This window comes from Giraffa tippelskirchi, chromosome 3, assembly GCF_054371585.1.
Source record: "Giraffa tippelskirchi isolate mGirTip1 chromosome 3, T2T-mGirTip1v1.2.pri, whole genome shotgun sequence".
Classification (NCBI taxonomy): domain Eukaryota; kingdom Metazoa; phylum Chordata; class Mammalia; order Artiodactyla; family Giraffidae; genus Giraffa; species Giraffa tippelskirchi.
The window spans coordinates 89,994,878-90,011,930 of NC_137277.1; the positions used below are offsets into that span (position 1 = coordinate 89,994,878).

General features: G+C 44.3%; 1 protein-coding gene across 5 annotated transcripts in view; it reads left to right on the forward strand.

The window, feature by feature from the left end:
- The first annotated feature begins 3,908 nt into the window (after positions 1-3,908).
- STK39 (serine/threonine kinase 39) overlaps positions 3,909-17,053 on the forward strand; it is a 316,521-nt gene continuing 303,376 nt past the window's right edge. For all 5 annotated transcript variants that reach the window (XR_014080206.1, XR_014080205.1, XM_081582614.1 and 2 more), the window contains exon 1: positions 3,909-4,347. Coding sequence is in view for 3 of the 5 variants with exons in the window: in XM_081582614.1 (XP_081438740.1) it covers positions 4,161-4,347 (187 nt within the window). In the remaining 2 variants the exon portion in view is untranslated. The remainder of the gene's footprint in view (positions 4,348-17,053) is intronic.

Genomic DNA, 17,053 nt, shown 5'->3' on the forward strand with positions numbered 1-17,053 from the left:
CCAAAGGAACAAAAATGCCTACCCTCAGAATGCTTTTGGTCTTCCCTGGTGGCTCAGATGGCAAAGAATCTGCCTATAATGCAGGAGACACAGGTTCAATCCCTGGGTTGGGAAGATCCCCTGGAGAAGAAAATGGCAACCCATTCCAGTATTCTTGCCTACAGAATCCCATGGATAGAGGAGCCTGATGGGCTACACTCCACGGAGTCACAAAGAGTAGGCCATGACTGAGCAACTAACACACACAGAGAGAATTCTGTACAGTTCATGGTTGTCATTATTGTAAATCTTTCTCTTCTGTTTTATTACAAATCTTAGCAGGTAAGAATAATGATGATGATGGAACTTCCCTGGCAGTCCAGTGGTTAAGACTCTGCACGTCCACTGCAGGGGGCAAGGGTTCTATCCCTGGTCAGGAAACTAAGGTCCTGCATTCTATGTTGTGAGGCCAAAAAAAAAAAAATGATGATGATGATGTTGAGGGTTTTCATTTTATTGAATATTTGCTATGTGTCAGCCATTACGTTAAATTGTTTACCTATAAATCATGTTTTAACAACCCATGTCAAAGTTACAAAGTTACTTTTGTAAATGAGGACACAGAGACTGGGAGAGTTAAAGTCAGTCCAAAGTTGGACATTATAAAAAAAGGATGGTAATGGTAAGATTTGAATCTGGCACATTCTTTCTTCAAGGTCTTGGCCATTACACTACACATCTTTTAGGTATTCTAAAGGTTGTACAGGAGGAAAAACTTTCCTCTAGCTTCTCAAGTTTAATAACTGGAGGCCTGTGAATTAAACTGACAAAAGACAGATTAGCAAGAGGGAAAAAACAGTTTATTTGCACGTGAAATGCACAGCTGTGCAGGAATACTCAGTGGTTATTGAATGAAAAAAGGTGGTTAGAATTGGGAACTTATATACCATTTTAACAAAGGGTGATAAATTATGGAGAAGTGACTAGACAAGGAAAAGAGAGTTTGGGCTTCTGGTGTGAGGGGCAAGTTGTAGGTAGGTAACTAGGAAATGTATGGGAGAAACAAATGGTAGATAAGAAACTGTTTACGCAGACTCATCTCAACACCATCTCCATGATAAGAGTTGTTCTTCTCTTCCTGGTATGGCAGAGGGGGCACCTCTGCAAATGGAAATTTCCTTTATAAATGGGAATTTCATTTACAAAAGGGAAATTTATGTCCTGCTTTTAGGCAGATTGGGGGAAGAAAGAAATCTCTTCCTGTGTCTATTGTTTCTTAATTGCTTTCAGCTCAAAACAATTCTTGTGCCAAAGTGGCACATGTTGGGGTAGCATATTCTGATCTTCTTCAGGTTTTATGAATAACTAAATCTTATATAAGTTCTTTGTGAAGCAAATAACTACTGCAGTTATCTGTTTATAAAAGGATAATTTTGTATATTCAGTTTCCCTAAAGCAGTGATTTGGTCTTCAGAGGACATCTGGCTATGTCTGGAGACCTTTTTGGGCTTCCCTGAGGGCTCAGAGATAAAAGCATTCACCTGCAACTGTGGGTTTGATCCCTGGGTAGGGACAGGAAGATCCCCTGGAGAAGGAAATGGCAACCTACCCCAGTATTCTTGCCTGGGAAATCCTATGGACAGAGAAGCCTGGGGGGCTACAGTCCATGGGGTTGCAAGAGTCGGGTACAATTGAGAGAAGATCTTTTTGAGAGTCATGACTTGAGAGTGAGGGTGCTACTTCATGTAGTGAGTTGAGGCCAGAACAGACCTCGACAACACAGACAATAGCTGGCACAAAACATTTAAAGTGCTGAAGTTAAGATGCCCTGACATATACTAGGTAGATATAAACACTTAACAAAATTTAGTCTCTTTATTTTTTTGTAATGTTTTACAGTCTCTGACTGAATGTGTTCTTTATATATTGAAGTGAACCTTGTTTATATTTTAAAGGCTTCCTCCCCTGTCATCTTTCAGTTTAAATTTAGAAATGAGATTTGAGGGAAAATTGTGTATCAGTTGAACACTTTTTAAATACACATATTTCCAAGTTTTAAGTGCCACTTTACTCAGTTGTTTATGGAAACATTAACTTAAAATTCTAATCCAGTGCTTCTCTGTAAGTTAAAAATATAAATCATGCTCTGTTCTTCCTATATAAAAATGATGCCAAAGGCCACTGATAGCAAACGTTCTTCTTCAGACTGATTTACTGGTAATAGTGATGGGTCTGCCTTGAGTCATCAGTTGTTTCAAGTCGTCTTCCTGGGAGCCATTTGGAAAGTAGTCAGCTCAGTACAGATATCTAGTATATCTTGTTCTTTGTGAGAAACTAAGCGATATGCGTTTGATTCAAATCTGTGTTATTAGTCTTGACAGCATTATATTTTCTTATTAAGTTCTAAGAACTTTCCTGGCCTTCAGAGTTTCCTGGCCTTCATGGTTTGAAAGTCAAAATAAAAATTCATACGATAAAATGGAATTCATATCCATTTAAGCATTTTTCTTTTCCCTTAAAAACAGTCCTTAAAAGTTCTTCAGGTAGGGAACAGCACTTGAAGAGGTGAACAGTTAGAGCATTCCTGTTCCCTCTTATTCCCCTGCTTAAAACATCAAAGGCTAGAATTTAATTGTTCATGAAGTTGTCTGTTTCCTGACAGACATTAAAATCAACACACCATTTTGGAACATCCTTGCATAAAACAATGTACAGCTTCTTTGTTCAGCATACAGTTTTGTGTGTAGACCAAAGCACGGAAGCCGCTTTACCCCAACTGTTGCATCATGCTGTGAGAGACTAAGCATATTCATGTTCAGTTTCCATCAATATTTTGATTAGAACTTGTAATATTTCTAATGAATTTCTGGGTTTCATCTGAATTATCTTTTAAAAAGTTTTAAGGAGATTTTTATATGTAAACAGAGGAGACAAAGTATCATGATCTGAGTTTTCTTAAGAAAAAAAAAGAAAGCTCCTTTTTCTTATCCAATAGTCCTCATCACAATTACACACTATAATTTTGGCCAAATGACCATTAGGACCATTGGGTGACTGCACCGTTTCAGCTTAAGAAAAGGATGGTGCAATCGCGGTCATCTCTACCAGGGGAACACAGAGAACATTCAGTGTTAAATATGACACCTATAATTAGGAAGACCTATGGTTATACCAGAGCAGTTTTAAGGATGAGGTAATTTTAGGAGCGTTGAAAAAGCAGCAATTAAGTTTTCAACGCAGCTTGTGCTGTGGTACATTCTTTGACACCCAGTTATGCTCTGTAAAAGAAATGCCTGCTATCTGTTGACCTATCGGGTTAGCGTGGCTTTGTTATTAAGGATCTAAAATTTGAGATTTAGAGTTCAAATCTCTTACACTTATTCTAACTTCTTAGGCCCTTACATCACCTCCCTGGGATCCAAGCGGCTTGGAACTAATGAAGTCTGTGAACAGCCAGCGACCTAAAGCATCACGTTTCACTAAGAAAAAAACCACAAGGTCTGCGATTAGATTAGGCAAGGTGGGGAAAGGGTTATTGGCAGGTAGGGCGCCGGAAAGTTACAACTCGGGTTATTTTTTAACTGGCGCCCTACAAACGGCCGGCGTGTAGGTGGCTCATTCGCTAACTTGTAAATGAACTTCAGGTTCTCTTGACTTGAGGAGACTTTCTGAATCTGAGAACCTGGCGGCGGTTCAACGACCCCGCCCTCGGGGTCCCCAAGGGACATCTTCCGGAGAGCCCGATTGTCTGGGGCGAAGGCTCAGAGAAAGCAAGGAGTGAGGGGGCGAGGGACGCAGGTCCCGAAAGCCAGCCCAACCCGGCCTCACTCCCCTCGGGTGGAAACTTCCCGGCAGCGAGTTAGGCGGGAGGGGGCGGCGGGGCGGCGGTTCCCCTCGCGGAGGCAGAGAACTGCGCGCGCGAGGCTCGGGGTGCGCGGCGAGCGCGGCGACCGGGCCGCCTCCTCCCCTCCCCGCCTCCGCCGGCGCTGCCTCCTCCCTCCGCCCGGCTCGGCCTCCCTCGCTCCCTCCCCTCGTGGCTGGCTCCGGCGGCAGCGGCAGCAGCGGCGGCGGGCGGGGAGGGCGTGCGCCGGCCGAGAGGTGTCGGCGGCGAGGGAAGGGAAGTTTCAAGTGGAAGGTCGTCCGCCGGCCGGCGCGTCCTCCCGGTCTCCTCCGGCAGCATCATGGCGGAGCCGAGCGGCTCGCCCGTGCACGTCCAGCAGCCCCAGCAGGCGGCCCCGGTGACAGCGGCGGCCCCGGCGACAGCGACAGCAGCGCCGGCCCCGGTGGCTCCCGTGGCCACGGCCCCGGCCGCGCAGTCGATCGGCTGGCCCATCTGCAGGGACGCGTACGAGCTGCAGGAGGTTATCGGTCAGTGCGGCGGGCGCGGCGGGGCCGGTCCAGGCCGGGCGGGAGGCGCGGCAGGGCTTGTCTGCAAGCACGCCCTGGAGGCAGAGCGGTCGGCTTCTGGGCCTACCGGCTTCAACATTTTTTTTGTTTTGTTTTGTTTTGTTTTCATTCGTTCGGTGAGCGCGGGTGCTGCAGGAGGTGGCGCGGCGGATGTGACTCGCACTGCAGACGAGCCGCATACTGCAAACTTTTATCTCCCCGATCGCTGGGGCGGCGGAGCTGGGGACCCGGCAACGCCGCCGCATCTCCCTCCTCCCGCGTGCCGAGCCCGCAGCCTGTGGTCGGTGGCCGAGCGAGCTGGCAGCCGCGGTCGGGGTGGGGTTGCGGGGGCGCCGCCCTGGTCTTCCAGCGCCCCCGCGCCGCGCCGGGGGGCCGCGTCCTGGGGGACTCTACCGGCGCAGCCGCGCCTCTGGTCTCTAGCTCCGCACCTCTGCCTCCCATCTGCAACCTCTCGCCATGGGTAACCGGGCTACGTAGGAGTTCCGGGGCCCCAGGTTCTTTCCTGAGGCCAGGGAGGATGCTGGCCTCCCTCCCTGACAGCCCCAGCTCCACGCCCGCCTTGCAGCGTGGCTTTCCGCGCCGCTCGGCGCGCCCGGGTACCCGCCTCTCGGTGCCCGGGCGCGCCGCCTGCTGCCCAGCCCGGTCGCCTGGAGAAAGAAGGCGCCCTGGCCTCCTGCCCTGTGCTGGGCCGATGCTTCCCCTCTGGTCCAGGGCCGAACTGCATGAGTGAAAGCCGAGGCTCTCGGTGACGTGCTCCTTGCTTCTCGGTGCCTTCTAGTTGGCTCACAAATATCCCCTTATCTTAGATTTTGAAAAACCTGGCAAAGTCGAATGGCAGGAAGCCGCCGTTACTTTTCCCTGGGCCAAGCACGTGAAGGACCAGATTTCTGTTGACCCTTGTTGGATCATCTCATCTGAGAGGCTTGTTAAACCCAGTTAGGGCACCCTTCAGATAAAGTGGGCCCTCGTTATTGGCGGTGGGATGGGATGCTGCCTTCACATATCTTGATGTTTAAGTACATGATAAAGGAATTCAGGATATTTATTTTAAACTTTTTTTCCCTTCTTTTCATTAAAAAGAATGCTGCCCTCCCTCCTCTCCTTTAAAAAATGAAAACCGGTGTTAAGAATTTCATTAGGTGTTTACCCTTTATCACGTGCTACTGTAGGAATGGAACATAGCATAGACTGAAATAAATAGACAGATGGGCAGAACTGTAACCTAGGAATGAAAGCTCCAAATAACCTTAAATAGGCATCTCTACATAAAATTCTTCGAAAACCCAGGCTTTTATAACTTTTTGCCAAAGACTCACGGGGTATGTCTTTCTGTCACTGCATGAATTATGTATCTTCAAGGGATTTTTCAAGCCTGTTCCGTGAAAACTCCTTTCACCTACTAGCTAAGCCCCTTCATCTTCCCAGTTTTACTGTATGCTCTCAACCTGCTTCCCCCACCCATATTCTGATTGCACTGATTGCACACTGAATAGTCAGCTGTCTGGGGATACACCTGGCCTTTCATTCCTTGCTGTCTTTCACAGGCGCTTCTCTAAGTGCCCATCTTTGTAGTTAATCTCACTCAGCTTGCGATCAATGTTCTTGAGAAGCCTTCTGCTTCTTCCAAGGCAAAGTATGGTGGCTTCTTCTGCTCCTTTTTTTACACGGCTCACAGCATGTAATCCATAGTTTTTATTTGTGCAACAAAATCCAAAGGCCTACTCTTTCCCAAGAATTGTGCTAGGTTTTTGCTTTTAGAAATGAATAAAATGGTCCTTGCCCTCAAGGGCTTCCCAAGTTTAAGTAACTGATTCTATAGGATGTGATGAGTGAGTACTGGTAGAGCATAAAGGAGGGACTGACTGCTTGCTCGGAGAAATAAGGAAGCAGGGTATTTCGCAAAAGACATCTAAAGTGAATTTTGAAATCCGAATAAGTTTGTAAGTTGCTTGATTATTTCCATTGCTACTTTTCCTTGTCAGCTGTGAACTCCTTTAGGGTCTTATTTATCCCTCTGACTCCAGCACAGAGGGATGGTCCATAAAAGTTAATTGATGTTAACCTGCCACATGTTTCCATAGGGTCTAGGACCAGCATTTACTTACAATCAATTTCTATGCTTATTTTGTTAATTATTAGGGTCAATATTGCAAGTTTGCAATATGCAAGACAATATGCTTGTCTTTTGAAAGCAGTGTTTTGAGTTGACCAGTTTTGTGAACTGGAATGAATAAAATCTTAGTTTAATTAAAGTGACAGGATTGATTGCAGGGCTTTTTTCTGCTTGCAGTAGCAGCATTGTTAACTACGATTGGTCATTTTCATTAAAAAAAAATTTACCTGAGGAATTTGCCAGCAGAAATGCCTGCTTATTACTTCTCCGCTGATTTTTGTATATTCACACTGCAGGAAGGGCTTTCCTACACTTAAAATTATCTCATATTTTTCCAATTGTGGTGGCCGTGTGATTGAAAAGTCACATTGCTGGAGTAGGGTTTTCCAAGGGTTTAATGTTGTAGGGAATTACACACCCATTTCCATTTAGTGTTTAATGCTAGTTAAGTAATGAGTGAACTTGCAGTTAAGCACTTCTGTTTAAACATTACACGCAGAAGTTTGTAGTTCAAACACAGAGCCAGTTTCAATGTGAACGCGGGTGGACAGCCTTGGCCTCTTGGGGCCGCAAGGCAGGTGTCGTATGATGGGACTCCGGCAGTGTGAACCATGACCAGCAGGAGGCTCAGATGTGCCTGAGCAGAAGGCCAGGGAAGGCCAGGTGTTTTAACTTTCCAGCGTGGCATGGAGCACTTTTTCTTTTCCTTCTGGCAGAGGTTGGGGCCTCAAGATTAGGAGAGAAGAGGTTTACTGAAGTCCAAACAAAGCAGGTTCAGTTGTTTGATTTCTGTTTTAGAAGAATAAACACAGGATTTTGCAAGTCTAAAAATAAACTTTTCTCTTTGTTATTTCGTTCTTGCGTGATAAAAGATCAGTGGAGAATTTGTAATGGTTATCTGGTTCAAAAGGTTATGGGCAACCTGGAAATGATGCAAAATCTGTTGAAGAGAGCTTTATAGAGAGAGGTTAACCATGTTGTAAAATGATTAAATTCCTTGTTTTAGTCATCAGTATTAGTAGATTTCAAATATTTCTGTCTCCTATAGAGAAGTAACTGCTCTTGGAAGCTGTTCTAGCCTGTTTAATACCCTTCAGCCTCATTAGTCTTTGTTCCTCACCACCCCCAACTACCCCCCATCTCACTCTCAGATTCTTTCTTTAGAAGTATATGGGGCACCCAAAGATATGCCAATTGAAAAATCAGTTTATTTGTTGGTGGTATGAATATTATCACTTCAGTTTGCTAAACAAAGAGCAAAAGATGAATCATGAAAATGTTGACTTGGGTATCCTTAATCGATTGAAAAACCTCAAGGAACTTTCCTGTCAAAAAGGTGTAGTCAATGCAATATCAGTTTCTGTATTTGACTCAGATTTCAGCAGAGGCTGGTATCTTTGTTGGTTTTTCTGTGAAAAACACTAAATAGACTTAGGCCTCAGAACATGTTTGATTTTTCTTAGTTTTTTTGCAGTATGAGATAGCTGTAGTTTTGTACCTTATTTCTAAGCACTGCTTCACTTTCATCCTAGACAGTCACTTGGAATCATCCGAAAGGACCACCTACTTCATTTCTGGTCCTCGTCAACAAAAAGAATTTGGTTTCTAGTCTTCTAACTGTAGTTTGACAGAGGGCTTCTCCAGTACCCTGGTTTATTTCTCTCCCAGGGGCATTGTTTAACCATTCCAGTGCATTTCCCCCAGGCGCAGGTAACAGGCGACTGGCCAGGTCTTTAAGCAGCAGCCGCCGAGAGCACTCCTGCTCCGTGCTCTTGGGAGTTCTGTGGAGCTCTACGGTTTAGGATTTATAACTGGTTTTGATAGGTGTTCGAAGCATCACGAGGACAGTGGAGCTACACTGGGTCACACTTGTTTGCCCAGGACCTCAGAGGCATGGAGCACTGAGTGCCCACATCCTGATCTCCCAGACCTATAAACCGGGCTGCTTTGCCACTGCTGTCAGTTTGTTAAATTTTTTTTTTTTTAAACTGAAAGAGTCTTAAGATGTTTAGCTTTGTGCAGGTGTTTTGATTTTCATATCGTTTCACTTTTTTTTTTCTTCTTGGTAAGAAGAAAAATGTATATAGAACTCTCCTCGTGTTTTTTCATTATTGTGATAAAATATACGTAACGTGAGATTTGCCATTTTCTAAGTGTACAGTTCAGCGGTGCTAATTACATTGACAGCAGAAATGCTTTTAAACTTGCTGTTCAAACTAGCATGTACGAGAAACCTCTAGGTTAAGAGAAACTCATGGTAGAATTTCCATAGTATTTGCTTTATTTATGCATTTGATTTGTGACCAGTAACATGGATTTCCTTCCATCTATTGTAGTCTATTGTGTCCCACATTTTTGATGGTGTTGGAGAGTAACTTGAAATGTGGTGGGCTCTCGAGTCGGGCGGCCTGGTCTGTTTCATGGACAGGCAATGGCAGTTGCCGACCGTGTGATCTTAAGCCAAGTTGCTTAGAGGTGTCTGCCCTTGGTTTCCTCATTCAGGACCTGGAGATGGTAACAGTAGTGCTTGCGGGGAAAGGGAGACTGTGGAGAACTTAGAACAGTGCCTGGCTCAGGGCGAGCTTTCCAGGAGCCTGAGCCCGCAACTGTTGTAGGCTGCGCTGGCTGATCAGATCTGCGTTATCGGAAGAGAACCCTGCCCAGACTCTGGCCAGACTTCGGAGCATCTTGGAGTTTCTCTGCTCAGGAGAGTTGGCTCTCGAGTCCCCGCCTTCCGGTGGGCGGCTGGCTGGGGAGCCCGATGGCCCTGCGGGGAGGAAGCTGCAGAGACCTGTGGAATCAGACAGCTCAGGGCTTCGGGTCCCAGATGGCCCTTTGACAAGTGGTAAGGGCATCCTGCAGGAAGATTGGTGGAGGAAAGGCCCGGCTCGAAGGGCTTCATGAGCAACCTGCTCCGACTGCACTTTTCCCCCACTTCTGGAGGCTGCCGCGCTGGCAGGAAATGCTGCTGACTCAAAGAAATCATCCCTGTGTGCCCCAGCAAGGCAGAGGGCATTTGTCTGCAGATCAGGTCATCACTGTGGCTCCCCTGTCTCCTTCCTTGCCTCACTGCCCTTCCCGCCACTTACAAAGACTCTCAAGTCTCCCTCTTAACAGTTTCACAGCAAAGGAGAACAAAACAGGACACTCCGACTACTCCCTCCTCTAGCTCCTGCCTTATCTCTTTCCTTCCCTTCCCAGTGGAGAACCTCCCTTTCACTGCTTACTTATATCTGGCCTCTACCCCCTTGCTAAGAAGACAAAGTTGGAATCTCCATGATCACCGTGGCCTTCTGTGACTGCAGCCAGTGGACACTGCAGGGCTTCCCTCTCTTTCTCTCTCAGCAGGAATTGACGCTACCTACCAATTCTCCTACTACTTACCTGACTGTCCCTGCTCCAGAATACACTTCTCCATCGCTCTGAGGCTTCAACCACAGCCTAAAATGCCCAGGGCCTGCCTGGTCTTTGGACTGGTGTAAGAGCTCCCTTTCAAACGTCTTTTTGTAGATACTTCACAGAACCTCATACAGTGAAACTCACTGTCTCTCCACCTTTGCTTCAGTCCTAATCCTGCTCCTTCTACATTCTCCATCTTCCTGAAGACCCTCGAGTGTGAAGCAGAAATGTGCTGCTTATCCAACCCTTTCCTGGCTTCCTCCATCTCCCGCATCTTATTGGTATTCAGCATTTTGGATCCCGTCTTTGAGGCCTCTGTCATTCTTCCTCTTGGTCATTGTTGGTTCAGTTCAGGCCTCTGTCGGTTCTTACTTGGGTGACTGTAATCTCTTCATAACCAGGTTTCTTGTCTGCAGCCTTGCTTCCAGCTCTCGTAAGCATTGCTACCAAAGTGATACCCAAATTTTTATCAGTTACCACCAGACTTAGACCTTTTTAAAAGTGGCTCTTCCATGATGCTCAGGATGAACTCTTAGCAGGTGTTTCAGGCCTTCTGGAATTGTCTTTTGCCTTCCATTCAGTGTCCCCCATCCTTGTCATTGCAGTTCTCAGGACAGACTCCCAGCCAGGGGGAACGTTTTGCAGCTGCTGAAATGCTTCCTGCTTTCCCAGCCCCTTCTAGGCAAGTTTTCCCTCTGCCTGCAACACCATTCCACCTCTCTTCCATTGTCATGTATTTAACAGAGAGCTCTGTCTTTCATTTTAAGCATTACCTTTATTGAAGCATAATAGGCACACAGAAGAGGACATGTCATAAATGTACAGCCTGATGCATGTGCATAAATGGAACCCACCCGGATCCAGGCTCCCCTTTAAGACCTGGAATAAATGGTTTCTCTTCACAGAAACAGCCCTCTGCCCCCAAATCTCCTTCCCCTTTGCCTCCTCTCTTGGCCCTTTCATCCCTGGCGATCCTTATACCCTTGCGGCTTATTGCCTCCTTGCCCATCCTGGCGCTGGATGTCACTCCTTGAGGACAGATCTTTGGCCTCCATTCCCCATACCTCCCACTAAAGATTTGAAAAATATTTTCTGGGTGAAAGTCTGAATTTTAGGGATAAACACTCCCTGCCCCTCACTTTGGAAGAGGAACATCGCCTCACTTCTGAATATTTGCCTCCTCGGATCCTGAAGATTTAATCTTGCCTATGGTTAATGATGATGCTCATTTCGTTGTGTTTGGGCCAGTCAGCTTAGAGGGCTCTGGAGAAATTAGCTCGTTAATCCTCCCAGATCAAGAGTAAGCACTTTGAGTACTTGCACCTGCCTGTGCTGGGCAGGTAGGCAGGCAGAGGCCTGGCTTTCCTGAGGTCATCGTTCTGCGAGGTGGCCTGTCTGGATTAAAGGATCCAGAGAGCAGTAATGGTGCCCTTTTTTTTTTTTTTAAACTCAGGCATTGCAGAGCAGGGTGGGGAAGCCCTGGCACATCTCTCCTCTCAAACTTTCCTTTCTTGAGTGTACCCGTGACCTCTGGCTGTTTGTGTAGTTTATATATAACCCAGCCTTGAAGCTCTGTGGGGCTTCTTGCTATGTAGAAATCAGGACTGTTGAAGATCAGGGACACAGGTGAAACACAGCAGCAGACTATCAGAACAGGTGGTTTTCAAAGGTTGTCAGGAAGTCAGGAATTATATATTTTAGACAAGGGACTGGGGGATGATAGGACTGGTGTGGTACATGCTGAGACTATAGAAGTAGGTCTTGTAAGCCAAAAGCAATCTAATATGTGTTATAATTCCTCTGTAGTATATTTTTGGGGAAGTTGTTTTTTTCCCCATTAAATGAAACTCTCCACGTAATCAAGTGAAGTTTCACATTTTCCTCCAGGACAGTTTTGTTTAAATTATCCCCAGACAGCTCCAGGATGGCTGAAGTGATCCAAGGGCTCCAGGTGCTATTCACTGCAGTTTAGGCTACCAAAGAAGAATTCAGGATAGTAATTAAAAAGGCATTTTGGATTTGGGTTAACTGGGAAACAGAAGGAGCAGTCCTTTAGAGAATGGATTGGCAAGCCTGCAGTTCAGAATTGACTTAGAGAAACACTTTGGGAATCTGATGTGAGTAAATGCTGATGTATTTCATGTTTCTTCTCATTTGCCGAACAGTTGTTTGCAAATAAACTCTTGGACACTGAGGGATTAGATGAATTGATCTTTTAAACTAATTGCTTATTTTGATACATGGGAAAAATCTTTTTAAGACAGAACCTAAAACATCATTTTAAGATATTTTATTTTTAAACTTCTTCCAAGGAAGTGGTGTTTAGTGTTAAGTCAGAGGCCTAGTCCTGGGAGTGTTCATTCAGTTCTTCCCTTAGGTGAAAATGGGTATTCTGGTGACATTTATGGAGTTCAGGTTTCCAACGTTAAGTTACTGATTTACAGAAGAACTAGTATGGTAAGTAGACATTGATGACTTTCTCTCTTTTTGAATGATAGATCTTCATTGGGGGAGTATTTGAGAAGCCAGTGACCTGTGACGATTCTGAGACTTCTCACAATGGCTCTATTGATGGTTGAGATCCTAGAAGATTTATGATCTTTTTTGAACAGGTAGCATTAGTTTGTAGCAGGGTTTGTGGTAAGGGGCATTCCAACTATGTTCTTTTCTGCTCTGTTTTGTTTGGGGGTTGAAAAGGATCAAACTTAGGGATTGGTCTGCCTGGTGTTGTTGACATTTTACTTTGAATTATTTGGTCTGTCCTCCCTTCCTCCCTCCCTTCCTCTCCTTTCCTTTCTTCCTTCCTTTGAAATTGTCGGTGTCGCCATCACCTGTCTCAGTTATGGGTTGACTCAAAAAAGCAAAGGAAGAGAGTGCTCCAGGGAAGAACGATAGGTTGATTGTTGTTGTTCAGTCGCTCAGTCGTGTCCGACTCTTGGTGACCCCGTGGACTGCAGCATGCCAGGCTTCCCTGTCCTTCCCTGTCTCCCGGAGTTTGCTCAAACTCATGTCCATTGAGTTGATGATGCCATCCAACTATCTCCTCCTCTGCTAGGTCAGTGCTAGTTTTTTAAGGTCAGTTCCTAAGTGAGGAATAGCATAAGAATACCGGGGGATAATGACATTTAATTTTGGAGGAAACCGAAGAGAAAGTTCATTCCTGTTCCTTTGTTTCTACAAGTGAAGATCCTCGCAGCCTGCCTTAAAGTAATTTGCCTGTGGTCCAGAAGTCCTTAGAATCTCAGGCCATTTCTTCCTATTCAGTTCAGTGTTTTCTTCCACTTACACCATTGGTGGGAAGGAGGAAGTTAGAGATATTATTGACTCAGTGAATTTTATACCTACTGTTTTAATAAAGTAGGAGAAGACAATGGCACCCCACTCCAGTACTCTTGCCTGGAAAATTCTGTGGATGGAGGAGCCTGGTAGGCTACAATCCATGGGATTGCTAAGAGTCGGACACGACAGAGTGACTTCGCTTTCACTTTTCCCTTTCATGCACTGGAGAAGGAAATGGTAACCCACTACAGTATTCTTGCCTGGAGAATCCCAGGGACAGCGGAGCCTGGTGGGCTGCTGTCCATGGGGTCGCACAGAGTCGGACACAACTGAAGCGCCTTAGCAGCAGCAGTTTTAATAAAGTAAATATATAATTTATCTGGGAACATATTTACCATATAGATGTTATAGTATAAATCTTATATATTGCTTTAGAGGGGATCAAATGATCTCTATATGTATTTCTTTCTTCACCAGGGCATATTTATTTAACATGTAAATAAAGGTGATATATAAACATAAAATGGTGTCATTTCAACCATCATTTTTTGCCTGGGTTGTTGGAATAGATTATATTTTTAATGCTTGGTTAGAACCTGTTAGTGACATGGAAAGGTGTGAGAGGGTGTGTGTGTGTGTGTGTGTGTGTGTGTGTGTGTGTGTGTGTGTGTGTGTGTGTGTGTGTGTGTGTGTGTGTGTGTGTGTGTGTGTGTGTGTGTGTGTGTGTGTGTGTGTGTGTGTGTTTGTGTGTGTGTGTGTGTGTGTGTGTGTTGGCAAATAAGAGGTTGAGGAGCAGCAAGTAGATGTGTTGATCCTTCAGGGCTGATCAATCAATCGCTGAAGCAGAGCTTCTACACTAAAGCCAGGTCCCTGCTGCCAGGCTGATAACTTTATCACAATCAGAGCTGCAACAGCATTCCCGGCAGTGTCTAGTTTGGAGCTGTCCACTGTGGTAACCACTAGCCACATGTGGCTATTTCAATTCAAATGAATAAATTTTCTGGATGGCAAGGGATGAAGAGGCAGAGCACAGAGGATGTTTAGGACAGTGAAACTGCTCCGTGTGATACCATAATGATGGATACATGTCATTATACATTTGTCCAGACTTATAGAATATATAGCAAAGAGAGTGAGCCCTAATGTAAACTGTGGACTTTGAATGATAAGGATGTATTAATGTAAGTTCATCAGTTGTAGCAAATGTACCACTCTGTCGGGGGATGTTGATAATGGGGGAAGCTGTGCACGTGGAGGAAGGGACAGAGGGTATATGGGGGAAATTCCGCCTTCTTCTCAATTTTGCTGTGACCCTAAAACTGCTTTAAAAATAAAATCTTTAAAAATTAAGTAAAATACAGTTCCTCAGTGACACTAGCCACATTATAATCAATAGCCAACTGTGACTAGTGCAGTTGAGGAACTGTACTTTATTTATTTCCTTTAAGGTCTATAAAACCTGCACAGTCCAGTAAAGTGGGCTTCCCAGGTGGCTCAGTGGTAAAGAACCCGCCTGCGAATGCAGGAGATGCAGGTTTGATCCCTGAGTCGGGAAGATCTCCTGGAGAAGGAACTGGCAATCCACTCCAGTATTTTTGCCTGTAAAATCCATGGGCAGAGGAGCCTGGCGGGCTATAGTCCACGGGGTCTCAAAGTGTCAGACACAACTTAGCCAGTTACTAAACAAATCCAGTAAAGTACCTTTTGGATCGTGCAGATACAGACTATTTCCATGACCACAAAAAGTTATACTGGATGGTGCTTGATGGTAATTTCTCAGAAATGTTCCAAAAACTGACTAAATATTCTTATGTTGGCTGTAAATATTCTGAGGCCACCTCCTGCTAGCACACAAAGCATCGCCGTTGACTTAGAAGTATGAAAGGAGACAGATGATGCTAACCTCATTTAAAATAATTTTTTTGACTATATGCTCTATTAGAAAGCTAATTGATTCTTATTTCAGAACAACAGTTACTCTTTTTCGTGTGTGGTGGAGCAGATACCCTCGTTGACGTAGGAAGATAGTTTTGAAGTTTGGGTTTTATCTTACCCACTTAACTCGTTTAGGATGTTCTTGTGATTACTGTAAACACAGAATCCTCCCAAATGAAATCCAGTATTTTTAGAAGTATCAAAATGTTACATTTCCTCAAGAAATCTCTTCAGAGTCTTGGGGTTGAATGCAGTAGACAGAATCACTTCAGTTTATCTTCTTTTAGGTAATGAAGTAAGAAAGAACTGAGTAAATAGTTTTTTTGGTGAAATAATAAAAACGCTGTGAAGTTAACTCCACTTACAAAAATGATAGCTGTATCAGTTTTAGTCACTTAAATGGTGAGTCTGAATCATGGTCCTTTTTTTCCCCTTGACTTTAAAACATTTTGGTAGTTGAGTAATTAAAGGATTTAATGGTTTAGTCTAAGTTTTATACCACAAAGGAAATAAAACATCCTATGTTAAAGTCAGAACCTTAATAGAAATTCGAACTCAATCACCACTGTTTGGGTAGGACACCTGCTTTATTAGGAGAGGGAATTAATGACTGAGGGGTGAAAAAAGTATCTGTGTAGGGAGATTAACTGGGTTTAATTTGGGGCAGTTTAGGAACGGTTTGTACTTTTAGTGTCCCTAGGGTGACCAGGACCATCACAGAGAATGTTTTACTATGTAATCCTTTTTTCCTTCTTTCCTTGTAGATGCCCTTTCCAGTTTCTGGAGTCCTAAATCCAGTGCCTGACCTTCAGCAAGGGTTGTTGTGGAAACATTTTTAATGTGGCACCTTTCCTGGGCATTTGGGTGGCTGAAATAGAAGGAGGGGAAGTGTCTCTCTGCATTTTCAAATTTTGATCATTCGGGCAAATTTAAGAAGAGTGATATTTTTGGCACAGATTTTTTTTTTAAGTCAAGATCAGGACTAAATTGTTTATCTTTACTAAAAAAAAAAAAATGCTCTTTGGTTGTTTAAAAAGTGACAGTCTCTAGGATGGAGAGATAACGAACCTCTTAGTTCATCTGTAGCCATCTTCCCAGTTGTTTCCATAGAAGCAGCAAGACTTTTTAAAGGCTATAATTTTACATCCTACACTTGAGAGCCCTCTAGAAATAGACGAATAGGCAGCTTTGTAGCTTATATATTTGCTTAAGTAGTCTTTAAAGGCAAAGAGGGTAACTGCCATGCAGTCACTGGGATAGGGAGAGGTTGCAGTCAGGCACTTGTTTGGCTTCGCTTACAGGTGACGGTCCATTTAGGCTGTTGTATTAAGAGTGACATTGTTGGGAGTTCTCTGGTAGCCTAGGGGTTGGGACTCTGCGTTTTCACTGCTACGGCCCAGGTTCAACCCCTGATTGGGAAGATCCTGTACACTGTGTGGCTTGGCAAAAAAAAAAAAAAAAAAAATTGACATTGTTTTCAGCTGTATGTAGCTGTTTAAAAATAAAATATTCTCTTGGAGCTATTATACTTGAAAGAAAAGGAGTGACAAAAATGTGAAAAGGTGATGTTTATGAGGTCTGACCAACTTTAAAATTAATAGTATCAGAACTGATATACACAAAAAGTATTGTTTCCTTCAAGGGGACATAGTGGGATGGGGTCCACTTTTTCTTTATAGCCATCTTTTATTTTAAATTTAAAAATTACCCATTTCCATCAGGCCTCATGTGAAGAAAGAAGACTGATTTTCTGTTGTGACATTAATTTGCTCTTAAGGTCTTTCCCAGGCTGTTTTTAGCAGTTGTAGCTTGATCAGAATCGTTATTTAACCTCACAAAATGACTCTAGCCTTCACAGTGCTTTTGGTTGTTTAAAGGCAGTTTTGTTTACTATTATTTTTTTAATAGATTCTGCATCACCGCTTCATAGAAATAATGAGA